Source organism: Atractosteus spatula, chromosome 4 (genome assembly GCF_055471065.1).
Source record: "Atractosteus spatula isolate fAtrSpa1 chromosome 4, fAtrSpa1.hap1, whole genome shotgun sequence".
In the NCBI taxonomy this organism is placed as follows: domain Eukaryota; kingdom Metazoa; phylum Chordata; class Actinopteri; order Semionotiformes; family Lepisosteidae; genus Atractosteus; species Atractosteus spatula.
The window spans coordinates 60,296,671-60,323,805 of record NC_142709.1 but is presented as its reverse complement, the minus strand read 5'-3'; the positions used below and the strand labels follow the sequence as shown (position 1 = coordinate 60,323,805).

General features: G+C 40.0%; 2 protein-coding genes across 6 annotated transcripts in view; one reads left to right on the top strand and one right to left on the bottom strand.

Moving 5' to 3' along the window:
• Window positions 1-80: 80 nt before the first annotated feature.
• On the top strand, window positions 81-11,414 carry gpr160 (G protein-coupled receptor 160). Of its 2 annotated transcripts, none has more exons than XM_088913803.1 (3): window positions 81-244; window positions 725-805; window positions 7,350-11,414. In XM_088913803.1, the coding sequence occupies exon 3, from the start codon at window positions 7,404-7,406 to the stop codon at window positions 8,427-8,429; it is 1,026 nt and encodes a 341-aa protein (XP_088769929.1). In that variant the 5' UTR covers window positions 81-244; window positions 725-805; window positions 7,350-7,403; the 3' UTR covers window positions 8,430-11,414. The 2 variants fall into 2 exon arrangements, with proteins under 2 accessions (XP_088769929.1, XP_088769928.1); XM_088913802.1 differs by lacking the exon at window positions 81-244 and adding an exon at window positions 269-322.
• Window positions 11,415-11,762: 348 nt separating this feature from the next.
• Window positions 11,763-27,135, bottom strand: part of LOC148836725 (ski-like protein) — a 31,806-nt gene continuing 16,433 nt past the window's right edge. For 3 of the 4 annotated variants that reach the window (XM_088913798.1, XM_088913799.1, XM_088913800.1), the window contains exons 4-9: window positions 25,226-25,318; window positions 24,765-24,850; window positions 23,138-23,364; window positions 20,087-20,322; window positions 19,318-19,548; window positions 11,763-17,452 (exon numbers count right to left, since the gene is read on the bottom strand). In XM_088913798.1, the coding sequence (XP_088769924.1) occupies window positions 17,228-17,452; window positions 19,318-19,548; window positions 20,087-20,322; window positions 23,138-23,364; window positions 24,765-24,850; window positions 25,226-25,318 (1,098 nt within the window). In that variant the 3' untranslated portion in view covers window positions 11,763-17,227. The remainder of the gene's footprint in view (window positions 17,453-19,317; window positions 19,549-20,086; window positions 20,323-23,137; window positions 23,365-24,764; window positions 24,851-25,225; window positions 25,319-27,135) is intronic. The other variant, XM_088913801.1, reaches the window with a different exon arrangement.

Genomic DNA, 27,135 nt, shown 5'->3' with positions numbered 1-27,135 from the left:
CCATAACATCGTTCCCCAAACCTGTTGGATAGTGGGGCGTTCACACTGTGCGCCTTTCAACTCAGAGGAAACCTCACTTACGACTGTAAAAATAAAATGAGTACAACTGGCTGCAAAAAACACAGCCCTATCCCTCGAATCGTTCCTTCTTCCACCTGAAATGTTTTAACCCTCACAACAACCCTTTTTTTTAATTTTCAGTTTTCCGGGAGGTGAAACGCCCAGCATCTCACCCGGAAAAAAGGTTAGTTCGTAAGTGAAGCAGGTGTCAAAAGCTCCTCTAGTCGTAGTTTTCGCTGACAAAGTATGGTCTTCTGTGCAGGTGTGTGAAGTGGGGATATTTGCATTGGCGTGCTTTCCCACTGTACAAATAGAGGCTAAGAACCAGCAGGTTTTGTATTATCGGCTCTGGGATTTTAATGTTTTGTTAAACATATGTTAGACTGAACAAACTGTCAACAACTCTCCCCACAACACAAACACACAACCTGTTTTTGAATGCCCTTCTGGCAGAACAGGACAAAAAGCCGAGCTCTTCACAGAGATGAAAAAGGACCGACCGCGCTTTCATTCCGCTGTCAAGACTTAAATTGCCGTCTTTTGTATTGTCGTCCAACTTCCTCCTCCTTGCACACGAAGACTCCTCCCTTTGATGTTTTATATAGATATAAACGCGAGTAAATCTTCCTGAAAAAACTTTTTTTTTCTCCTATCTATGCGATAGCATGCCGGGGCTGTTCGGTAGATGGATTTTGAACAAGCAGAAGCGACGCTATCACGTTTATGCGGATGTTTAATGTCCAAGGTAAAAAAGTGTATCTTATTTTACAGTTGCCCTGTTTTGGCGATTTTGTCTTGTGTTTTCTTTTCCGCTGTTTGGTCCTTTTTTTGTTGTTAGTACGTGTAACTACAGGGTCGTGTGACGATGACCCGTACAAGGATAGTGAAACCGGCTGTTTGTAATTTAGTGATTTTGTTTACCTGAGTGGAGGTGGACGGCTTGGAGGCTTTCTCAGTTTCTGTGACAGAAGGAAGTTGCGCGTTGTTGTTATCGGTGCTGTTTTTGTTGAAATGTAGATTACCTTGCAGTCAGATATGTGTTTTTGTATTTGGGTTTAATATGTGTTGGAAATGATCTAATTAGATTAGATATGATCTTATTAAACTGGTCGTTTTTAGGACCAAGGAGTGGAAATAAACTGTTTTCAAGTGGTTTACGGCTTTGTGGTCTGCTCATAAAGCGCATTAGGAGATTCTCCCAATTTACAAAAAGCATTGTTAACTTCTAAAAATGTCTATTGAGAGTATTTAAATTTCATTATTTTAGAATAAAGATCGCTTACAAAATGCCCAACTCGTTTGTTCCTGTGTTTACGATATTTCATAATACTTGATCTTAAACGCATTTGTCCACTTGTGTTTAGTCATTTATAACTTTTACATAAAGACCTATTTTTTTCAGGAGAGGAAGAATGAAAATGGGCTTATGATTCAGCAGTGGGTGGGAGAACTTTTTGATTATAATCATTACAACATAACAAACCTTTTAAATGGAGGTTACAGGGGACAGCTATTGTTTTTAAATGTATTCTTTGAAATTATTAAACCATGCAATTGGATGGACAAACATGCTCTGAATTAAAAAAAAAACATGATTCATCTGAGTATGTGACGGGTTTTATTATAATAAAATTATGAGAAGTCATTTGCAAAAATAGATGATTATGAGGGTTTTGGTCTTTTTTGTTACATGTTTTTAATTCTGGAAATTGGGCATTTTTATTATTTTTTTTATTATTACATTTATAAGGCATATAATTTCCTACATGGCAACTGATTTTTTCTCCAGAATTTCAGCCAGTTGATTTAATGAACATAGTATGGCGACTGTGCAAATAGACCCACAGCTGTCAGCTGATGGTAGAAGCTACATTATAACCAGATAAGAGTTTGTTTTTAAATCTGAAAAGATTTTCCTCCTCTGCAGTCCACATTCACTTACCTGTTGAAACGCCAGAGATAGTTTACTCCTTAACATGTGGGAGTGTGATGAGTGTTTTTTTTCTTCAAGTATTTGTGGAAGGCGCACAACCCAGATGGATTTTTTTGTAATAAAGGTGGTAGGCCTATTGTTTGGGAGAATCTCAAAGCAACCTGATACTGAATGCAATACAATGCCAACATTCCATAACTTTGGTGATTTTTATTTTCTTTGTGCATCTCTAATTATTTATTCAGCCCCCCCCCCCTCACATTCGTTTTTAATTACTGGGGGAAGAAAGCCTTAGTTTTCAGCTGAGAGTCTCCACCTTAATTGTCAAGATTGTCGGATAGTTCGAGTAATCGAGAGAGTAAGAGCTTGAGAATGAAGACAAAACCTAAATGACATTTCCTGAAGTCTGGATTGAAATAGGGCTGATTGAAATTCTGGACTGGGGGGGTGCTGTCTGCGTGGAGTTTGCATGTTCTCTCCCATTCACTTGGATTTACTCCGGGTGCTCTGGATTCCTCTCGCAGTCCAAAGACCTACTTGTAGGTTAATTGGCTTTCGGGAAAAACATTGCCCTGGTGTGAGTGTGTGTCTGGAGTCCTGTCCAGGGTGGATCCTGCCTTGCTCCCATTACTTAGCAGGAGAGGGTTCGACGGCCTCACCTCCCAGTATGGAATAAACCAGTTAGGAGATGGATGGACGGACTGAGAAAGCTATTGATTTTTGTGGAGTGTTTTCTTGATATTATGCGGATCCAACAGCACTTCATCTTCATACGGCCAGAAGGAAAAATTCTGTTTGCATAAATTACATAGATAATTATTGGCGATGATTCACAAACTGCTAAGCTTATTTTTTTTAAATGATTGATGTTTATGCCATTACAGTGTATAATGATGTTACAGTTTTACCTTTTAAGAGAAATCCTACAGTATCAGTAGGCCTAAATTACGTTTCTGTTTGAATAGGTATACTCCCCAGTTTCAGGAAAATGACTTTTAAAACAGGTGCACTGACATTTTTTATTAAATAGGCATGACATGGTAAATGTATTAAAGAGATTAGCTAGCATTTATCATCCGCAGGGGGTCTGCCATGTAAGGGTGTGGGACCACTGCTGGAAGCAATAGAAACTGTGCGTCTGTGACGCAAGCTTTGCACCCGTTTGCACATGTTTCTGATGACAAGATAAAGCACTTCTTGTTGCATTCCTCTCTTGGAGCCTGGACAAGCATGTGCCTGTTCGTTAGTCCCTGAGCCCTAAATGACTGAAAATGCTAAAAAGAATAGCACTCAAAACGTTTTTTTACGCGTTTGATGTTCAGGCATCTTCAGCATGCAGATGTAACAAAAGTATTCTTCACCCCCTATATAAACTTACAAAGATTAGGAAGGTCATGTTCTCTGGAAGCTTATATGAGGGGAAGAACGCTTTGTTACACTGAAGAAGGCCTAACGCCAAAACGTATTTGCGCTTACAATGAAAAGAAGAAAGCAATTATGCGCGCTAACCTTTTGAGCATTTTCAAACTTTTATTAGGCCCCAAATGTCATCCCACAAATGTACAATGGGACTCTAGTCGGGTAAGTAGGACTTCTACAGTATACTGTAACTGTCACATTCTCCCAAGGAAATGGGTTACACAAGTACCATGAGTATGTAAACCTGCTGGATTGCTGTCTTGTCAGGATGTGGCCACAGGGAACGCAGAACGTCTCAGGTTCAATGTTGCGCCATGCAGTCAGGTTGCCATCAATCATTACAAGTGGGGTTCTGGAGCTGCCACACAGCCCTGGCCAGTCAGTGGCAATTTAACTTCCCATCTGATGTTTGGGAGGTGTAGTGACTCTTGGTTTTCCAGATTGAAGCTTATCATTGACGGACTCTGCTCAACTATAACATCTTGCCAGGTTACAATTTGCTGGCTGTGAACAACTTAGATGGCGAGGAGCAGTGTGTGGCTTAGCTGAGCTTCTACCCAATGGCACAAAGGTGTTCTCTTGATAAGGGGGCTCATTGATTCCTTACTGTGGTTTCCTTTCTTGTTTTTCCACTTTGCTTAACATGCAGTAGGTAAAGTCACCTCTTCATCTGTGCCCACTCAACATTCTCACTAATGAGGTAAATTAGTGCTTATTGCAGAAGTCAAAGTCATTGGAATGTATCATTTGACTGAATGTATGATGTGAATGTATCATGACCAGATATCAATAATCAATTAACCATCAATCCAGAGGAGGCATACAGAAATATTCCATCCCCACCTAGACAGATGATTGGAATTGGAATAACACAAGTTATTAAACAGAACTCATTAAATGCAAAACAACATTTTTATATCGCCACCATTGATCCATACGTTTTCCAATCACCTCATCCAGCCTGGGTTGTAGGGAAGCAAGAGCCTATCTAGTGGGTACAAGGCAGGGTACACCCTGGACAGGATGCCAATCATTTGCAGATCAGACACATAAGCATAGACACCCATGCATACACTCACTAATTAACCTACCAGTATGTCTTTAAAATTAGTCATGAAATAAAGGCGATGTATTTTTTGCCATAGATGCATCGATCAATGACAATGTGCAACAATAAGAATAAACAGTTTAGAAATACATATGGATTAGTGGCTAAATACTAAAATACCCCTGTTTATTCATATAGTGGTTCAAGTGATAGACCTATTCTCAATGACATGCAATGCGAGTTATCTCAGACTGGTTGGTAGCAGCGAAAGCATGTTTGTTTAAAGCTGTGCCAGTTTTTTAAATAGTGATCAGAAAATCTGCCTGAATTTAAAGTAACTTAATGAAGCATTTCCAATTTCAGGTTTTATTTATTGTTAAAATAGCAGAACTGACAGCTTTAAGAGCTTTAGTATGATCAGGGGTAAACTTATTTTTATTTGGTTCTGGGAAAAGTCTCATAAGAGATCCTGTTTGTAGTAAAGAAATTGTAGATTTTAACTAGAGGTTCTTCTGTGGGCAGTCTGATTTGTTGCAACATATCCACTTATTAGAAATCCAGCTCCCCACTACTTGACTTTCTTTAACGCGAGTTGCCAAGCTCCAGTGGGGTGGGGGGATACAAATCTAACTGTTCAAAATCAACTGCTAGATCTCAGTTTCTATGTTTGCTGCGTGTGCCAAGTCTCATGTTGTAAATCTGAGAATTACAGCTTGAAACATTTGTTTAGTAATGGCCAGTAAATAAGTAACCTTCCACAGAAAAGTGAAAAAGATTTGACCTGGAGCAATACAGTTAATTATGAGGTTTTAAGAGCTGCTAGAATCTGTCAATTCTGTTAATTGTTTTATGGTATCATTAAAATGAACAGAAATAACCCTTTTTTTCCTCCTGCTTTAGTTTGCAGGAGATACTGATAGCGGTTGTAGATGTGCACCTCCGAACAGGCTGAGCTACAGTAGCTGTCGACAGAGGTGCAGCAGAAGCAATCCATGCTTTGTGCTTGTTATGCCCTCATTTTGCCATGTTGTTGAAACAAATTCCATTTTTCAAAATGTAACAGTCAAACACAGCAAACGCGCACACACACACACGCACAGAAGATTGGGAGCCTGCAGACAAAGAGAAGGAAAAGTTCAGCAAGCTCTCATGGTGGAACAGGCGACTCACCGTGATGTAGACATTTTTGCATTAGCACGCTGGAACCAGGCTTTACTTCATTCCAGAAGAGAAACTTCTGTGTATAAATACAACAGAGAATGTTTGATTTACATTGTAAATTGCACTCGATAACATCTACTATGCAAATAAGAACTACAGCGTGGTAGGCAACCCTCATCTCCAAAACGACATGTTGTTATTGGTTTTTGTCCTGTGTTGAATCTTAATGTCTGAAATAAAAACCAAGTAAGTGAATATGAATTTTTTAAATCACATCCGTTTCCCAATTCTTAATCTGGTGCTCACTAAAAGGTGCTCCTACAACCTGTAGGAACCTGGACTGGAACCTGGACTGCAGTTGTCAGTCCCTGAACCAGACAAACACAAGCAGCTTTAGAGGTTTCCAACCTGCTGCCTTGTAGTCAAGTGTAATAATAATAATAGTAATTAATAATAATTCCTTACACTTTTATAGGACCCTTCTGGACACTGCATTCGAACCGCTTTACAGGTAATGTGGTCTCCCCCCTCCACCACCACCAATGTGCAGCCCCCATCTGAATGATACGACTGCAGCCATAGTGCACCAGTACGCTCACCACACATCAGCTATCAGTGGGGAGGAGAGCAGAGTCATGAAGCCGATTCATAGATGGGGATTATTAGGAGGCTGTGATTGGTGAAGGCCAATAGGAAATTTGACCAGGACACTGGGGTAACACCCCTACTCTTTTTGAGAAAAACCCTGGGATTTTTAATGACCACAGAAAGCCAGGACCTCAGTTTTGTGTCTCATCTGAAGGACGGCACCTTTCTACAGTATAGTGTTCCCATCATTATAATGGGTCATTAGGACCCAAACAGACTGCAGGGTGAGCGCCCCCTGCTGGCCCCACTAACACTTCTTCCAGCAGCAACTTTAGCTCTCCCAGGAGGTCTCCCATCCAGGTACTGACCAGGCTCACACCTGCTGAGCTTCAGTGGGCTGCCAGTTGTGAGCTGCAGGGCGATATAGCTGCTGGCAGTTTATAGTAACCTAAGGAGACTATAGAATGAGAATGATGCCTACTATGAAGACTGTATGGAACAAGTTTCCCCAAGCTGGTAAGGAAACACTGCGGGTGTAAAAAGTGTTGCTGTACACATGAGGTATGAGTCTGAAACAAGTTTTTTGCGTGAAGGTATCATGCCTCAAGTCAGTCATTGTAATGGTTTCTATTACTGGGGCAGTTGAATTTTTCAGTGTTAAATGGTGGTCAGGTTGACAGACTGGTTTAAGCATGAACCTTAAGCATGAATCTATTGATTGTCTGGACTTACACAGGAAACACATTTTCACATAATAACCATTATTTCTTTGTGGTTTAGAGATAATTCAAACCACTTTTGAGCACTTTGCGTTATGGGCCACATGTCTCAAAATGTTATTGATAGTCTGCCAAGTTTCAGTTCAGTTGTTTCAGATCCTCATAAGAAGGTTTTTAAAGGGTTTTCAAATCTATGGGTCCATTTTGATTGACATGGGACACCAGTGTAATCACAGATTTAATAAAACCTGAAGATAGATGTTAATCAGGGAGACTCGACGAAGAAGGAAACGTCATAGTAGGCACATTTCCAGAAACAGCCTAATGCAGGAGCCTCCCAGAACATACGGGCAGGAACACCACTATTTCTAATGACCTCTTTAAAAAGGGAATCCAGGACTGATTTTGTTTCTCTTTGCAGCTGTGTCCTGGCATGTTTCCCGTGACCTTTGACCTGTGATCTCCGGACTTCTTCATGGCTGTCCTGCCGTGTCAGAACTGCTCAGGGGAGCCGCAGTGGCAGCAGGAGCGCACCGACGCGATGGTCAACCCCATTTCGTCTTTGCTGCTGGTCCTGGGGGGGAAAAGTCTTCTGAACTGGGCTATTGTGGGGCTGCAGAAACAGCACATGAGCAGAAGCTTCCTGGGTTTCTTCTGCATTTCCCTGACCGTGATCGACACCCTGCTCTTTCTCTTGTTCTCTCTCATTTACTGCTTGGAGGACTTCTGCTTCCTGGGATTCCGTTTAACCAAGTATCACATTTGTCTCCTGGTGCAAATTGCCTGCTACACCTATGGCATCCTGCACTGGCCCGTCTTCATCCTCGCAGGACTGGATTACTACTGGACTCTGTCCCGCCACGGTCAGACACACTGGGCCTGGAAACTAGCATACGGAGTGTCCGTCTTCGTTGTTTGGATTTTGGCCCTACTGTACGTCTTTTGTGCTTCGGTCTTCTATCCTGAGGTTGATGACAGTTTCCACCTCCTGCTGTACGAGTGCTTCATCTCCACCAGCACGCAGTGCTTCTCTCTCTCTTTGGGCCTCCTTGTGCTTCTATGCTGCATCCTGGTTTATTGTCTGCCTGAATTTGTCATCTCCTGCAAGACTGTAAAAGATGTGACATGGACAGGACAACCCGTCTCAGATTTACCTCAGACCATGGCCTGTGGAGTTAGACAGTCTAAGAAGCATGTTCTGGGCAAGGTGACTGTGTGTTTCCTTAGTACCTGGACGCCATTTGTGTGCTTACAGGTTGTCATCGTTTTGCTAGGTGCCGAGATCCCTGCATACTTGGACATGAATGTACCTTGGTTGTGTTTTTTGAACAGTTTCCTCATCTGTGGGGTCTATTGGTCGCAGTACCAGCTGTTTAAAGATCAGAAGAGCCTGTCATTTCCTGATGGATTCTGCAGCTGGAATTCCAGCCCATTTCCAGGAGACAGTGAGATTGCTCCAGATGCTGAACTGAGCACCTCTTTAAAAGCTGAGACTCCTTAAGGCATCCTGTCTCCTCCTGACCTCTGTCTGATAAGGCATGCGCAGGCAGAAACAAATCTTTTTTTAAAATAATAAAAAGAACTATTACTAAGTAAGATTCTGGTCATTAATTGAAACCAGAAAGAAGAAAATAATGTCAGAGACTGGTTTCACATCCTGCAAATAATTTTAAAAGTTATGTTACTTATACAGGGAGGGTTATTGTTAGTAAGTCCAGCAACAGTCGGAAATTGGGTTTCTATAACTATAGCATGCTCTCTTAGAACACAACAGGGCAGGAAATTGGGAGTGGTTATTTGGAGTAGCCGAGTACTCGGCAAGAGTGGGAGAAAACCACTTAGACTACATAACATTGGCATTTAATACCAAAGCATCCAAACACATTAATCACTAGCTTAGTGCAATTACAGACCAGTTGCTAAGAGACTGTGGGGAGAAAAGTTGCTATCCTGCGGGCTGTTGTATTCTGTTCTCTGCACCTTTTGGCAGAAAGTGCACAGCAATCTCTCAGGTCTTGCAGCAGCCTTTGTCAGAATCATTACTCCTTCCTAATGTGAATTTGTGCCTTCAGTTTGTAACGCATAAAACAATAAAATTGCTATTTATTGCTAAAATTGCTAATTCAAGTGGTATTTCAATACATTTGTGAGGTTGTGTCCCTCCAATGAGCAGTCAAGTCCTGAGTACTTGGTATTTAAATTCCCAAGCACTTTTTCGTAAGAGCTGAGGTGCTCTTGTGCGTCACCCAGATGGGTGATACTCTTCACCTGCACTTGACTTGCTTATATTGGGATTTTTTGGGGATGAGAAGTATGACTTAAAAAGAGTGTTTTTCAAGGCACTGTTCTTTGCTTTATATCTGCATTCCGTTCTTTCAGTGGGTGTGTAGATTTATGGAAGCAGTCATAGTCTTTTTTTTCCATTTCCCATTTTTCTTTAGTGCTTTATTTCTGTGAGGCCAATGAAAATATGCTTTGCCCCGTGATCTTTAATTGCATTTTAGTCGCTTATCAGTTTGTGCGGGGTGAAATTAGCCACGTCTTAGAAGTTCTCTTTTGCTCAGAAATGTCTTAATTTAATACAATAACTGTAATCTGTTAATGATTCACTTTTTTATTACAATGTATTATACACTATGCTTTACTTGTCTTTAATGTTACTGAAGAAGTTTTGAATGAACTTACTGGTATTATTTTTCTAACTGTTATATCTGCTTGGGAAAAAGGAGAAGGGACTGCAAATTACTTTTGTCTATCGTTCTTGATGATGAAACTTAATATAAAAATGTTTGTTGTGTTAAAATCGAAGTCTCTTTGTGTTACATTTTAGCTTGATTATAGACATTTGAAAATACTCACCTCATAGAAGATCGGTCTTTCCAATGTCCTTATTTATTTTTGACAATCCTCATTGAAAGCTAAACTTACCAAATCTATTGCTGTCAAAATGCATTGCAATAAGTGAAATTGAATTTTGTTATTATGTATGAATGTCTTTGTACTACTCTGAACTACACTGAAACCATAGGAAGGGCCTCTTCATGTTGCAATTTGTGCAAAGTGAACTCTCACTCACTCGCCTGTGGTGCGACCAGGGGTTTGCAACACCATGGTGACAGTCCAGTACTTTCACAAAGTACACAATTTTGTGTTTAATTCCAAATTCGTAAACTTTTGTGACACTGTCAATTAATTTAATAACCAGTCTGAGAAATTGGGACTGCAGTTCCCATTTAAAATCAGTTCCCTTTTATTCATAGTGAAACCAGTGTGTCTTTTATGTTTGCCTGTAAAAATATCAGCTACATGAAAAACTGATGGAACTGTTACTATGCCTACAATGTTGTGGTTACAGCTGGCATGTACAGTACATTAATATTAATTCTGGTGTATTTAGGAATAAATGCTTCAATGATGAAAGTATACCTTATTATAATATACTGTGGTAGACTATCATAGTTTTTTTTTATTCCAGAGATCATTAACCCTAACCTGGAAAACTATAAGTACAAACACTGCCATTTAAACATTCTACTGTGATTATAAGATTCTTATGTCAGTGGAGTGCAAACATTGACCATGATCTGCTGTTCCATATCTCCAGTATGTTTTACAGAGCACAGGTCTCTCGGAAGCCAGTGTTTGCTTTACTCCTGTACCCTAGATTGAGTAGTGAGCAGATCTAGCTTTTAAAGGGGAACTGCAAAGCTTTTCTTTCTATATTGGAATTAAAAAGAATTGGCATTGATGAGTGCATTTCAAACCACAATCAAAGTAAAATGTAGCCGGTAATGTGTAAAACCAATTTATATCACAAAATAGGTTTAAATTTCCAGGTATGCACAGCGCCATATTCTGAGATTCAGCACAAGGCAACAAAACGTCCTGTGAGGTGAAGTGGCCCTTTTACGTTGTAAACAAGCAGGCTTGTGAATACATCTCTTTTAATTCAATAGAATTGGATTAAATTGAATATTGCTCTCAACTTTGAGATGATTTTGCTAATAAATTGAACTTACTTGTTAACTCTAAAGCTAAGTCTGCAACATGCAGCTCACATTTCTGTGGTGAAATGCCCGTTGCACAACCTGTAATTATTTGCTAGTACATCGTATTACATTAGTCATTACAGTGACTAGTGAGAGGGAAGGGCAATTCACACGTACTTTTGCTCTTGTCTGTGGTGCGACCAGGGGTTTGCAACACCATGGTGACTATCCAGTACTTTCACAAAGTTCCCAATTGTGCGTTTAATTCCAGATTTGTAAAATTTTGTGATACTGTCAATTAATTTCATAACCGGTCTGAGAAATTGGGACTGCAGTTCCCATTTAAAATAACTTTCCTTTTGTTCATAGTGAAAGTGAAAGTGTTTTCACTCTCGGGGGGGGGGGGAAAAAGCATTTTGTTTGTATCTTAGTGTAACCCTTATCTAGTGTTCAAAATGACTTGAGAACTACCATAATAAAATTGTGTATAGTCTGAATTTGACTATTTGTATTAACACAAATCACATCAGTGGTGTCTATATGGACAACAAATCTGCAGGCTCTGAGAAAACTTTAAAAATGAACATTAATTTGATAGGTTACTCTTTTTCATTACTTCTGTATAGGCACTGTAGACTAGTGCTCCAAGCCTTTGCAGATGTTTTTACAGGTTCTGACAGTTTAATTTGGTAAATGTTTCACTGAGGATTATTGGCTACAAATCTGACAGACCTTTTGACTTCTTTATGATGTTGTAAAATGTGTGATGAATAAGCAACTGTAGCTTATTTAGTGATGGAGGCAAGGCTAAGAAGGAGATAAAAAGCAAACTGCAACAATGCCATGATTTGACACTACAGAACTTTACTTGAATTTGATCCAAGTTCATTGTCTATACAGGGTATTTACAAGATCTGGAGTTGGAAAACACACACAAAACACAAAATACAACTGAGGTATTGGCTAAAAGCATATATGTACTTCTAGTAAATATCAATCATGAAGAACGGTAAAGAGAGATGCAGTGTCATTTGTTTAAAAAAATTGTTTTATCACAACATGAGGTAGGAGGACAGTGTCTTGTTTCATGCAATGCAAGAACAATTGTTTCATCACACTGTATAATATTGGCAACACAGTAACATCATATGCAATGATTGTATAGACACTGTTTTGCTTTGTGTTTTGACAGCAATTAAAAAATATTGTAAAGGTTTACAAAGCCATAATGAGTTACATTTTTTACCTTAGATTTTACTTTTTAGGTTTTGTTGTAGTTAATAAAGCCATCCAGCCTGATATTCATAAGCAGAGTTTTATCGATCCAGACCATAAAACTTCAAATCCTTGGAGATAATCTATAGCTGATTCAATAGTTTGGTGACCTTTATAGAAATAAACTCTTTCATTTTAAAAGCTTAACCAATAGAAAAAATATTCAAATGGGAAAAGTTTCTTGCTCATACAGGAGACATTTGTATAGCCAGAAACATTATTAGCTGCTTGAAAAACAACCCAAGATTAATGCAAACATTTTAAAACATTTCAGAGATACACTTAATAGTTAATGGGCACCTTAAGGAGAGAAGTAAATTTAATCAGCACCATTGTGATAGTTAAATTGCAGTTTTACTTATGTGACTTTTAAATATTCATTCAATGTTTGAGAATCGACTCCAATAATTAAAGAACACTTTTTTTTTCCTGAGTTAAAACTCTGCTTATTAGTAAAGGCCTAATCTGGAGCAACTGTAGCAATATAGACGTATCACACACTTGCATATATACAAAATCACATCTATATTTTCTTAACACTGCTGCTGAAGGACCTGTGCTTTACTTGTTAGGCAGCAGTTATTCCAAAGCAATAGAGCTCTCTAGTCTCCAGTTCTGCTTTATTTAAAACTGCGCGTCAAAAGACCAACGATCGTCACAAAGTTTGTATGTAAGCCTGGGGCGCCCCCTTGTGTACAAAAGGCAATTTGCACAATTCACCCAGAGTACTTGAACAATGCATGAAAGCCAAAGCAGAGACGGAAAAAACAACGAGTCAACAAAGTGAAAAGAAAAAAAACCAAAAATATGATATTGTCAGCTTCTGCAGAGGTAATTGTGACTAGATTTTTAACATAATACTGATCCTACCTATGGTGCTGTAAACATCAACAGGAATAGAAGTCATTTATTATAATTCTGTTATCTGGAGATGTCTCTCAAAGGTGATTTACACCATTTACATTTACCAGAGTTTTTCATTTTGGGCTAATTAAACATGAAAGGATTAGTGGCCTATCTTCTTAGACAATGATTCAAGTTACTTGACAAAACAAACCAAGCAGACAGTCAACAAATCAATTCACAAGAGCACAAAACCTATCTGAGAATGCCTCTTGTTGTACATATATTGCCATGTTTCAAGTTTGTGCAATCCACTAGAATAAACAGAGTCCAAATGAACGTGTGAGATTTCAAGCCATTAAATGTCAACTGGACACCCAGGAAGTGCTCTGAGGAAAGGAAAGCATGATTTGTTGTAGGACTGACCCCTCCAGCACACTCTTACTCTAAGAGTAAAGGAATGGCAGAGCAGTGCTGTTATTGTATACACTGATAAAGGCACTGTCCTTCCACGCAAGACAGTAGGCTATTTCTAGTTTTAATTCCATATGGGAGGATTAATTAGAAAATGTTTTAGTAAAATTGCCAATAGATGTGAAGGCTTTTTAAAAACCAGTAATTGTGAGTTCATGTCAAAATTTACACTAAAAAACACTCACAAACTTCACCTGCACATTTCGACTAAGTGAGGAAAGCAACCCATTAAGACTGGACTGTTTCACGCAGATTTGAATCATACTGCCAGAAGACGTCAGGAACTTGGCTTAAGCTTCAAGAGACATTTCTAAAAATGTTTGTGCCTTGTATTTTTTAAATGTTATTCTTCATTGTTTATCCATTCTGTATTTCCCCAAATACACGATGTGTGTTACCCAGCTTTTGTTAGAAAGCTGGATAGCACACTGGAACACAAGTTATTTTCTCACCATTTTAAGGTAAACAGAAACACAAGTAAACACAATTATATTCCTGTGGGATGCATTAAAAAAAAATTGTATCCGAAGTATTTCAAGACAGAATTTCACATGCATCTTGCATTTCATATCTGAACAATTTGAAGTATTTAGGGGACCCTCAACAATACATAATAATTTGTTGTTAAGAAGTAGCAAAACACAACTCATTTTCTATCAGCTTTGTATCATAAGCTTAGCTCTGAGAAGAACATTATCCACTCTCCCTACACAAAACAAGCCTTTACATGTTTTTAAAAAATATTATATAAAACCATTTTTGTTTTATGAAAACTTGTAATCTGTGGGCATTCTTTTCCCACATCTTTGCTGGTTCTATCTATATAACCTTCTGAAGATTATTTGCACTAATAGAGCTAATATATTAATAACTACTATATGTACAAAGTTCATATAAATCTTTATTAGTTAATACATTAAATATGTCATGATATAATTAAAAACATTTTATATATGCAGCTATAGCACAGCATGCACTGCAAATTAACTATTGGATCTACAGAACATTTTAATTTGTAAAATGGTAATGGAGTTATTGTCTCCTAGTAAAAACTAACAACTGGTGTCTAGTGTTTGAGACAGATAATTAATATACTGTGAAAAGAAAATATATATATATATTTGTAACATCAAGATTTTCTATAAAGTTTTCTAAATTTAATAAACTGAAGAATAAGGGAATGTATGCTGTTCTATCATTTATTGCAGATGCATATCCAAGGTCATTTTGAAATGAGGCAGATATTTCAACAGCTGAATGAGAATGTGATATAAAAATATGTGTATGCTTCAATTAGATCTTCCCTTCATTTGAAGTTAGAAAATCACCATTCTGGCGAAGCAAAGAAAAGGCTGTGCAAATCCTTCGGCTAAAACCGTCTCAAGACCCTCTCCAAGGTTATGCATATCAACTCACGGAAAATAAAATTCTGCTGGTGAAAGAAGATGGGTGAGTAGCACTGGGATCTGAAACTCGATCCCCTGAGCAGACAGACTGTGGACAAAAGTATCCCCAGCATTCTGCTGCCACAAAGGAACTCAGGGCTCCCCTCAGTCAGAGCAAGGCACCAGCTCAGGCTTTTCTAAACGTGTGCTGCTTGTTTACTGAAGCAGAATAACACTAAGTGAGGACAGAACCCATTTCACCCGTGACCTAAATTTTAAGACAAAATGAAAAACAAAAGGTGTAAAATAGACTTACATTTTCAAATAGCAGCTAAAAGTCCAATAAATCGTTCTATCAATTTGGCTTAGAAAGTGCCCTGCTCCCTGTATACATAATTAACCCACAACCGAGTGATTTGCTAGACTTCATTCAAACTATATGCAGTAGCATAATGGATCTTTAAAAACCAGCTAGCAAACTTTCACATAAAGATGATACCAGTTAACTGACAGTACCTTAAAAGTTTACTGATCACCCTTTAAATGTGAAAATTAACATTCTTATCCAAACTTCAGCAGAGTAAAACTGATGGCTAGTAACTGATCATTTGGGAGTCTCAATTGCAAATGTACTCTCATTGTCCCAGTACACTGACCAGCAGCGCTTATTTTGAAACTTATTTGGATGTCCTATTTCTCATGGAAATCAGCCCCCCAACACACCCCCTGCCTAACTCAATCTCATGAGCACACCTGTCCACCAGAACTGTGTGAAAAGCAATTTCATGCTTTGCAAACTTTAGGAAATTCAAACAGCCTATACCCCTCTGTAAAAACCCTCAGATTTCACTGTACTCTTAATACATGCACAGCGATAATTCGTTTTCAACAGCTAAGAGAGGGCTGGTGTTTGGGGAAAAAAAAAGGAGGAGGAAATGACATGCTAAGCCTACTTTGTTATTTAATTTAGTTTTGTACAGAATCAATTCATGCTTCTCAGCTTCTGTAACACTACTGTGTCCAAATCCTCTGCTCTGCATTACTAAGATAACACCACCGCAATGGAAGTCCACAATTTACACATGCTCCAGTAAATGGTTTGCTTTCACATGTTGTGAAATTGTATTTATTTTAATAATTGTTCTTCTGCATTTTACACAAGAGTAATGCTGTGATGAACCAACTCACTTTCTTGTGTACATTAACGTCTGGATGAGATAGGCAAGAGATTATACCTTCTTTGGCACACAGCCAGCTACAGTGCATTAATATTATATTATGGGTCTCAAACTATGTTTTTGTGTCTATTTTTAAAGCAAATGCATGAACAGATTTATTAGCCTTGATCCAAGACAGAAATGCTAGCAGCTGTAACATGCTAAGAGTTCGAGTTCCTGGTAACTGAAAAACAAAAACAAATATATATATATACCAGATTTCTTATTTGGATTGAACTTTGTAGGTATGAAAAAAATCAGAGGTGTTTAATGCAAAGAAATCAGTGAGCCTCAAAGGAATCGGCGTCTCAGCCTTTCGTGTATCTGTGTTACTAGAGGTTATGATCAATAGAAATGCTCTGCACAAGAATGTCTTTATGTTTTATGATATATACATACATAATTTGTTTTACATCTATAGTAAAAAAAACCTGTCCATGCTTCACAGTTTCTGATGAGGTTCAGCAATGCCTTGATGGTACGGTCCAGGAGGAATCTGCAGCCCTGCACCACTGCTTATTCTATGGCTCAGTATGGCAGGTAGTATAAATTGGACAATTGGTAAAATGCATCTGTAACTTTTCAATCCGTCCATTTAGTTAACCATGTAGAAGATGAAGTGACAATGTCGCCTGGGGTAGTTGGTCTTTCTCATGTGCCATACACACATTCACAGTTTCATATACAGATTCTCAGTTCACCGTTTCAAAAACAGGCAGGGCAGGTCAAGCAGCCACTTGTAGGTACAGTAAGCACCCAGAGACCGTTCATCTGAGGAAGGAAACCCAGTCTGTGCTGTTTTAGGAGCCTCAAGCGGCCTTGGAGTAAAAACGTTTTAAATTAAAAACATTTTTTTAGAAAAAAAAAAGTTTAAATACTGTCAAGATATTTAAAAAAAAATCATCCCTCACTCTGCTTGAAAAATATGAACGCTGGTAACAATATATATTAAATAACAACAAGCAAAACAAATCTAAAAAAAAAACAACCTTTTTAAGCTTCTCAGAGCAGTTCCGCATTCACATTTAAAAAAAAAAAGACCTCCCGAGGGTTCCTTTTTTTAGTCCGAATTTGTGTTTTTGAAGTCGGCTTCCTGTCTCTCCCAGCGGGCCGTGTCTAGTTGTCAGCGGGGGTTACCTCGCTGCCGTCTGGGTGAGCCTCAGTGTCCTTGGAGACGGAGGAAGGGGGGCTCCCCGCAGCGCCAGACTCGGATATCTGCTGCTTCAGCTCCGAGATCATGCGCTCCAGCTTCTCCCGAGCCTCCCTCTCCCTTTGCAGCTCCTCCTGCAGCTCCTGCCGGTCGGCTTCCGCCTGATCCAGCCTCTGCCGCAGCTCTGACAGCTATCCAGACAAAGTGGGGGAGGGGGGTGTTTGTTAGTCACAGGCACTCAGACAAAATGCATTGCCAGACAGTCTGAGCCAGCGGCCAAAAACCCAATCAGCAGACAGCGATTCACTGTAACTTTTATACTGCAGAACAGGGGCCATGGAAATTTCCAAGGCCAGAAGTCTCCTAGATACTGTGTGCCCATCTGTACAGACGCACACAAATGGTTGTTTAAGTGCCGGAACCTTCTGTACAGCAAACATTTCTTTTCTTACAGTCACACTAGCAAGTGATTTCCACAGCAGAAACCCTGTTGATGACAAATACTAAGCGGACAACGCATGTGTCTGTTATATCTGTCCAATAAAATGTCAGTGCACCTTCTCCAAAAAATTCTTTTGTGAATATGTTGCAATTATAAATGACCAATTTCTTTTGACGCTTACCAGCATTATGCTTGTGTGAACTAGGAACCGATGTCTCCTAATAAATGTGGATGTGTTTGTTTCATCAGCGGTGTGACAGAGCATCTCGTCAGATCTCAGAAGCTAAGCAAAGCTGGCCCTGACCACTTCTGGGATTGGAGACATCTGAGGGGCACCAGGTGTCTGATGGAGCAGTAGGTGACAGTCTTGCTTCTGGATCAGAGGTCTCAAACCAATGCCACAACTATTGTGACTTGGGACACTGTGCTATCTTTTGGATGAGAGGTTAAACCAAATACTGAGGCATTAGAGATCCAATGGCACTTTTCAAAAAAGTAGGACTGTTATCTCTGGTGTTCTGGCTAAAGTCCATGGTGGGCTTTTAAGATCTGGCCACCCGAGTTGCTCTCCCTTCATTTCAATTTCTCTCTTCTCTACTTGGCCTGCTGTGTGTGGGGCTGACACTTGTCACCTGGTTGAGACTGCACTTCAGTTGTATGTAAAGTGCTCTGATATCTTTAAAAAATATTTAAAAATCACTATATTAATGCAAGGAATTATTATTACTGCTTTTAAAATTAAAATATATAAAGTATATAAAGTATACCTAATATATGATGATGAACCCATATTTCGTATACAAAAAGCCACTGGCAAATCAGGTATTTTATTTGTGAAGGTATTGTAATACATCTGCATTTGCAGTAGAAAAGGAACAACATGCACCATTATTTTCAAATATACTTGGATAAAACTGAAAGCATGTATACCCATTTTCACAGAGACAAAATTCGAAATGTGACTGAGGAAAGTATTCACAGTAATGATTCAAATCTTTCACTCTACGACTGACTGCACAAATGTTCTTTTTCTCTTTGAAGGAACTTGCACATTCTGCAGGTGAATGGACCCTGTTTTAGGCTCTGCAGAAGGGTGGTTACTCTGCATTTAAAGCATTAAGATCCACCTAAACAGGCCTACTAATCAGGCAGCTTTTCAATTCAGCTGAAAGAGAGGACTTTATTCCATGTTTTCATTAATCCACATGGATGTGATACTGTAATAAAGGAGCTACGTTTGACAAATGAAGCAGAATGTGCTAAGGGATGTTACAAGAAAAATTGATTCCAATATTTAATGGTTGTGTAAACTAACAGATGCATAATAAGCTAATTTTGCCATATTTCATAGAAATTAAACACCCTCCACTGGTATAAGGGCAGAAATCGAACGGCTCACTTTAATCTTCAAGCAACAAGCCCATCACATCTACCTCAAATCATGAGATCAAAAAACTTTCAGTTTTATTTATTTGCAGTTACACTACGTGCTGCTCTCAAGTCAGCGTATCTATTTCAATCCCTTGGCTTTAGCGCTTGTTATTTTGCTTCATTCCCGCACGCGGGGGTGTCCCGACAGTCTGGAAAGACCAGTCCCCCCAGCCCCTCCCGTACCTGGGTTGTGTAACAGGCCTCCTGCTCCCCCTCGCCGCTGGGCCCACAGCTGCAGCTCTGCTGCCTCAGCTGCTCCAGCCTCCGCTCCAGCTCCCTCTGCTCCTGCCTCACCTCGCCCAGCCTCTGGGCGTGCTCGCTGTGCACCGCCTCCAGCTCGCTCTGCAGCTCGCAGCGCTCTGCGGACAGCTCCCGGAGCCTGGCCGCCTCGCCTCCCTGCAGGGCCCGCAGCTCCTGCCAAAAGCACAGAGGATCAGTTCGCTCCCCTGGGCACCCACTTTCACACGCAGCTGCCAAGAACCGGGGGGTGGGCACTGCCGTTCGCCGCCTCCGGCTGCTCAGCATTTCTGCACCGCACAAATTCAGACGGGAAAGAGCCATCTCTCAGCCTGCACTAGAGGGATCTAGTCTGGGGGCGTTGGTAAAGATCAGCAAAAATGACATGATATCCGAACACTGGCATTGTCACTTGGTCTTCTTGAGTGAGTGACATCTGTTATCTGTACTTTTTTTTATCATATGCATCCTTACTTTCACATTTCTGAACAGGCTTCAAAACTGTATATAGAAGTATTACTTGATTTCTACTATTTCAGTGCCATTATGGATATTTTTGCTTTTTGAAGGGGGAGTTAAAGTTCAATTTGACACAAGAATGTTACTTTGAGGCATAACTGCTCTTCTCAAGGAACATTGAAATGACTTTGGAAAACTGTGAGTCAAGGTACCTTCCCTAAAGCCTAAAAAGGGTAAAACAACAAAGTTTAGTTACCATTTGTAGCTGCGTTTGCTTCTGCAATGTGGCATTGAGCTTCTCTTGCTGTTTAGTGTACATTTGCACAATTTCCACCACAATTTTGTCCTTGTCATCCTCCAAGCTCATGTCCTTAATGAAAGGCATGTAGGCGTTCTCGTGCCGGTCTGTTTCCATGGCAACAGCCAAGGGGCCATGCTCACTGACATGCTTGGATTTCACTTCATCTGCAGAACAGCTTGTAGTGCGAAGCTCTTTGTTGGGGAAAGAAGACAGAGAGAGAGAAGAAAAAGAAAAAAAAGATAAATACGGGAACATGCAATGGTCTATGACTAATACTGATGGCACCGTGGGTGTCTTTCATACTGGAAATGCTTTCTGAACTAACATAAAATCTCACGCTCCTCTTAAAGGTCTTCCAGTCCCCGGGCTTGATCTGTTATGAGACATCACACCAAAGCAAATGAGAGTTTGTCAAGGGGTGTTTTTATCTCTGAGTCTTCTAATGAACCTGATATTTAAGATAGGTAAAAATGGGTTTTAAACCAACTTGATAGTGACTGATATAACTACACAAACACAAATGACCAAAAAAAAATGAAAGAAAATGATTCAATCCAAGAAAGGCAGCTGACAGAGGAAACTCAGTCTTCATACAGTAAAAGTTAAACACCAAAACATTCAAAGCTAAAGAGATACATTTCATAAAAATATAAAGGATTAATGAAAGTGGAATCAAATTACTAAAAAATAAAAGGTCTAGATGTGCATAATTAAACTGCTTCCTACTTTCAAGACATTTTTCTCAGTGAAAAGTACTTAGACTAGAAAGGCAAGTATTAATGAACAATATTCTGTCCGAGGGTGTTTGGCGCTGTAAAACGAATCTCTCACCAAGTTATAGGTGTCAGGGAAATTTAGCATAACATGGAGTATATAAAAATCACACTTTGTGGGGAATTTTTGTGTCATATTGTTGTAAAACCTAAAAGTAAAAACAATTCTGAAATTCTCTGAGGAGAATATGATCAATTCCCAGAATGACAAAACACTATTAAATAATACTCTCTATCTATCTTATTTATATGACTCTTATTGTTGAAAACGATGCATGTTATAAAGAAGCAGCTTTTGATTCATGGTCACTTCAACTTGTTTATACAGGTGCATAAAGTAACGAAAAAGAGTTGCAGGGTCTTAGCAGTGAACGTCAGAGTTTTTGCAACTGTAACACACTGGTTCACGCTAGGTGTAGCTGAAAGCTGTTTCAGGTATTCAAAATCCTCAAAATCACTGACGACGTCAGCCCAGCAGACCACTTTAGAATCGACAGTGAAACATGACCCACAAGAAAGAGGTGGAAGCTAAAGGGAAGTATATTAAAACAGAGACATGGAGGCACTTCCTTACACAAAGTGTGGCAGGAGTCTGGAAGAAGCTTCACATCCTTGATGTTGAGACCATTATGCCAGCTGGCGTCTTTCAGGAAATGGCCGGGTGAGATCCTTGGATCGATTAGCTACTAGCAGCCTAATAAGCCACAGGGGCCGAACGGCCTCCTCTCGTTTGTAACCTTTCATTATATTTCTGACTCAGGCTCACTGGCTGTTTTGGTGAAAATGACAGAAGTGAGTCACCTCCCTTTTTTGCTGAGAGAGACCGTGACAAAGCCGATCACGCTGTGAAAAACCCGCGGAGGAGTAGCAGACGCGCTGAGAGCTGCAGTCTGGCTGCTCCGAGCCGCCCCCGCCAGAGAGACCGGACATGTACAGGCACAGCTCCGTCAGCACAAGAGTGTTCCCAGACAACACTCCTCGACTTGTCGTTTTCCCAAAGTCACATTTCGATTAATTGTCCTCCACAACCAGCCACCCCAAAAGCTCATCTCCCCCCCCCCGGCTGCCAAACCAATCCATTAATGCTCTCTTTTAAGAAATAAATTCATTATTCTTGGAACAAACCCCTGGCAAACATGTAGTCTCTGTTGGAGGTGAAGATGTGCAAATGAGAAAAGGAGTCATTTCCTGGGGCCAGCGGGGACTCAGTGTTACAGCAGGGAATATGCATTTCGTAACACACACGCATGTACGCACAAGTGCACAGAACTCTTTTTTAGACATTTCCAGAAGAGAAATGGATTCACTGATCTACCTTCATTTATTAGGCTTCCAACTGAGTGGTGGAAGTCTAAAGGGATTTTAATTATTTTTTCTTATCACTTTTGAGCTTTTGTGTTCAAGAACTGGCTGCCAAGCAGCTTTATGCAAGACAGGTATACTTGAATAGAGCAATCATCTGAAAAGTGAAACACAAGCCAGAGGACACAAACAGAAACTGCAAGGAAATGATTTAGAACCGAGAACTGGTGGCACTTCTTTATCTAAAGGGTGGTGGGAGTATGGAACAAGCTACCCAGTGATGTTGTGGAAACCCACATCCTGGCGTCTTTCACGTTCCTGAGTAAACCATGAAGACTGCCGAGATGCCATTTTTCAAATTTCAGACTACCACTGTCTTATGAAACACTTCATCTAAGGCAGTAGGTTTCATCACACTAACACCTGCTTCAGGATGAACCTGATGTGTTAAGAGTGACACTTTGTACACCCCCAATGGGTCATCACCTGCTTGGTGAAACACCCTATACTGCCAAATGCTCTTCTTCAGAATCCATGAACTTCAAGCCTGGTAGGTATCTTTCTAGTTCCCACTTGGCGTACTTGAAGGTTACCGTTTTGACTGCCACGTAAGCAGGTAGAAACCTGCCTGGAAGGTTTAAAAAAACAGCAGGGTTCTAGTGACTGAATTATTGCTACCTGTATAAATTAAAGCAGACATACCAGACTAACTAGGTTTGCCACCTGTCACAAATCCAGTTATCCGCTTCTGTGTTCACATGGAAGCAGTTAACAAGCTGCAGTGCACAGTGATCTGGGGGCATTGTGTTCAGTCTGGGTTGCCTTACAAACATATCTGGGTTTGTTCCATGGAAAAAGGTGCCACAGCTTTATGACCTATGACCTGTGACCCTATGGTACACAAAAGTGCGATCAGCAGTCCTCCACTGACCTGTAGCTGCTGGTGATCTGCTAGCTGTCCCCAGTGGCGTTTCTTCTTCCGATAAGTGGGTCCTCCTTTGCGTCTCGGTGTAATGATGGCTCAGCAGGGTCGCTGGCGCGTCATGACACTCCTCCTGATCTTTCCCAAATGCCTTGCCAGACTCCCGGCCATGCGTCAGCGAGTGAGGGAGGGAGACATTGGGGGCCACTACTTTATCGTACATATACAGGTAGTAGCTGGGATGTAAAAAGAGAATTGGAAAGATCAGGTTGTCTAATAATTCAGTGATTTCTGTTCTGCATCTGTATTTTGATCTGATATGATTAAATACAAAATAAAATAAAAACATGTTTACAAAACAAACAATCCTGGAGGATAACAAACAAGATCCGAGGTATTGTGTTCTGTTGTTGGGTTTGTTGTGATATCTAGAACTCAAAACACTTCTTTGAATATGAATCAATAGTTTTATGATCCGCAAATGCAGATAATGAGAAAGAAACAGGAAAAAATACAGAGACACTGAGTCTTTTAAAACTTGTAAGAAATTGTATTTTTTTAAAATACTGACGCAATGAGCATATTACACAGCTAAAAGACAGAATTTCTAGGACTTTATCCTTCTAGTAGGCAGCCTCTTTGCTGAGAAGACTGGAAGAGCACTAAAACTAGAAAAACAGGTCAAACCTACCAATGCGAGGTAGGTGTGATTTCAGAAATGCAAGTAGTCAAAAGATATAAATGAAATGAAATTAAGAAAACAATACGTGAACGGAGGAACAGAGCTTTTCCCAATCTGTGCAGTCTGCAGTAAGTACATTTCATGGTCAGACAAGTATTAATTAATCCTGCCAAATCCAGCAGTCTAGCCGTTTTAGCTTGTCATTAAGTGATGACTGCCCTTACTTTTCAACTGCATTATCAATATAATCCTGCTAATTCTATCCTAATCTGTATTTGTTAAGATTACCTTCCACACACCAGCACACGCTTGCATTCAGGGAAATCAAATAAATGCTTATTCTTGGTTCAAAAATGAGGGGTGTATTATTTTCAAAATTGTCAATATAATATCATATTAACAAGAATTAAATGAAGCAGTTGGTTACCTTTTATTGTTGGAAAATAATTCAAAATAAGGGTACATTGAGCGGATTGGTGGCGCAGTGGTTAGCATTGCTGCCTCGCAGAGCTGGGGCCCTGGGTTCATTTCCAGGGTGCTACAGTGCCTACGTGGAGTTTGTAAGTTTGCGTGTGATTCTGCCAGATACTACGGTGTCCTTCCACGGTCCAAAGACATACTGGTGGGAAAACTGGATTCTCTGAAAACTGGCTCTGGTGTGAGTGTGTCTGTGTCAGTGTCTATCCTGCAATAGACAGGCGCCCTGTCCAGGGTGTGCCCTGTCATGAGCCTGTTGCTTGCTGGGATAGGCTCTGGCTCGCCCAAGACCCTGAATTGGATGAAGTGGTTGGAAAATGGATGGATGGATACATTATGCGTAAAAATGTCAATACTAAAGCTATTTCATGAAAATTGTAACTCAGACCTTTATTTAAAAAGAGGCTGCCAAACTTCATAAGCTTTAAAGTGACGAACAGACCACTGAATTGTGGACAACAGCACTGAAAATGGTACCTTGGGTGAATGACAGCTGCATTGTCAGGGTCTTCTTTGATGTCTGGATACAGGTGATTAAAAACAATGGCTGGATGGGATTTCGCCTGTGAAAAAAGAACAGTTTATTCAAGTTTATTGCCTCCATTTAGGAAAGAGCAACTACAGTGTATGATGACCCAGTAAATGTACTGATAAAATCTTAATGCTGCTGTCATTATTATCGTTACTAAATCGTTGCAGATTTCAGTTTAGTTACTCAATTACAACAGCGACAGCCAATTAATGAGAAAATAAAACCTGTTGGTCCTCACTGAAAAAAACTGATTTAAAATAAGCAGGCTTGACATCCTGTGTGTTGCACTCTCTGCTATGACATGTGAAGTGGTGTGCCAGACAGGCTGAAGGGGGAGTTATGCCTTTCAGTGTCGTGTGGGGGGGTGGACTGACTCATCAGGAGAGCTGTGGGGGTTGGGGGTTACCTTTCTGACAGGGCTATTCTCAGACAATTTGCCCTGCAGGGTGCAGTGATCTGAGCCCGGCCTCTTCACTGGAAGATCCGCAGATGGGTCCTTCTGATGGGGAAAAAAAAAGACAGAAAAGGTTTGTAAAATGCTTTAAGAAAATTAAAAGTTCTGTTTATTTGTCCTGGCCAACCCCACTTCGTGGTTACACCAATGGGGTGTTAAAAAACTCAAAAGAAAATATTCACCTGTCCATCACAGGACAGATGCACAGACACGCACACACAATTTTCCAGAAGCCAATTAACCTACAAGCATGTCTTTGGACTGTGGAAGGCAACTGGACCACCTGGAGGAAACCCACACAAACACAGGGAGAACATACATACTCCACACAGATAGCACCCCAGGTCCAGAACTGAACCCAGGGCCACAGCGCTAGACACAGCAATGCTAACCACTGGGCTACAGTGCTACCGTGGTATTACTGGTATTCTTGGTATTACTGAAAACAACACTACTTTTCTCATTTTCCATGTTTATTTAAACATTAACATAAAGAAACCTATCATTGGCTTACTTAACTATAAAATCAAGCTTCAAGATGTTTACATGAAGTTATGGGAATATCTGGAACAGTAAAATCACGAGCAATGCACAAGGACACATGGCTTAGATGTTGCTATATACATACATAAGAGAACATAAATAACAGCTCAAAACGTCTAATGTGGCTTGTATGAGGCTGCTTAGTAGCAATACTCTTAAAAGGCTGCCACAGTTCTTAAGTATCATCTGACCAAAATCTTGTTGTCTGATAGATAAAAAAAACAACCACAGCACATGCTGCATAATTTCCTCTCATGTTTAGGCCTATATCACTACATTCTAAATAACATTTCAAATGAGACAAAATCATTGTAACATTGTATCAACATAGAACATCTGATGAATAACATTACAGAGGTGTGATTATAACAACCTTTTTGGAACACATTATTATTTTAAAGTAATTCACAATTATGTTGTGTACTAAGCTTGTGTGTGAACTGAACAGCATTTCTGTGCATCCAAACTCTGACCCATGCACCTCCTACTTGACAGTAACTCATCTTGCTCTTGACTTCTTGGCATTCTGTCTGTTTGCGCACAACAGTACCCTCCATGTACTGTCTGACCGCAGGATGACCACACCACACATATGCCACCATTTGATGCCAGATAACGCCAACAATTTGACCAAAGACTTCCTTTCCTGTACAGTTAATTACTGCTTGTCTAGACCATCTTTCCCTTAACTAACTGAATATAACACGATACTTCAGTACTGAAACACACAAGTTGTCAACTTGCTGCGTATTCATGACATTCTAATCATGGTGTGTTCGCCTTTCAAAACACGTGCTCTTAATTGGTAGCTGTATTGCTGTGACTTGGATTGTAAAACAAGGCAACGTTCCCACAGAGACTTTTGCTAATAAATTGCAGAAGCCTTTCCAAGGTCGTGCTGAAAACAATGATACACTGTATTAAAAAAAAATGTTAACAAATAAAGCACATTCCTACAATTACAGGTCTCGTGTAGGGGTTCACACAGTTCCATGTGTCATGTTCTTTTTTCATCTGAACTTGCAGAATGTGATTCTGACAAGATACAGCAGCAGAAATGGAGATAAACCCAGCTAGGACTATTCCAGTCAAGACAAGATAGGGTTCCAACTATTTCCTGAACCACTGCACAGTACTATTTAGAGCACAGGCTGAGAAACGTAGAGCAGGGTTTATGTACAACTACTGCACATTAACCGTGAAAAAGATCAAGACAACGTAAAAGGACAGGTGAAATTTATCCTCACTCCAGATGTAGAATGCAAGAATGTTTCGTCTTTTAAATGCATCAATATCTACCATATAATTTTCTCTGTAAT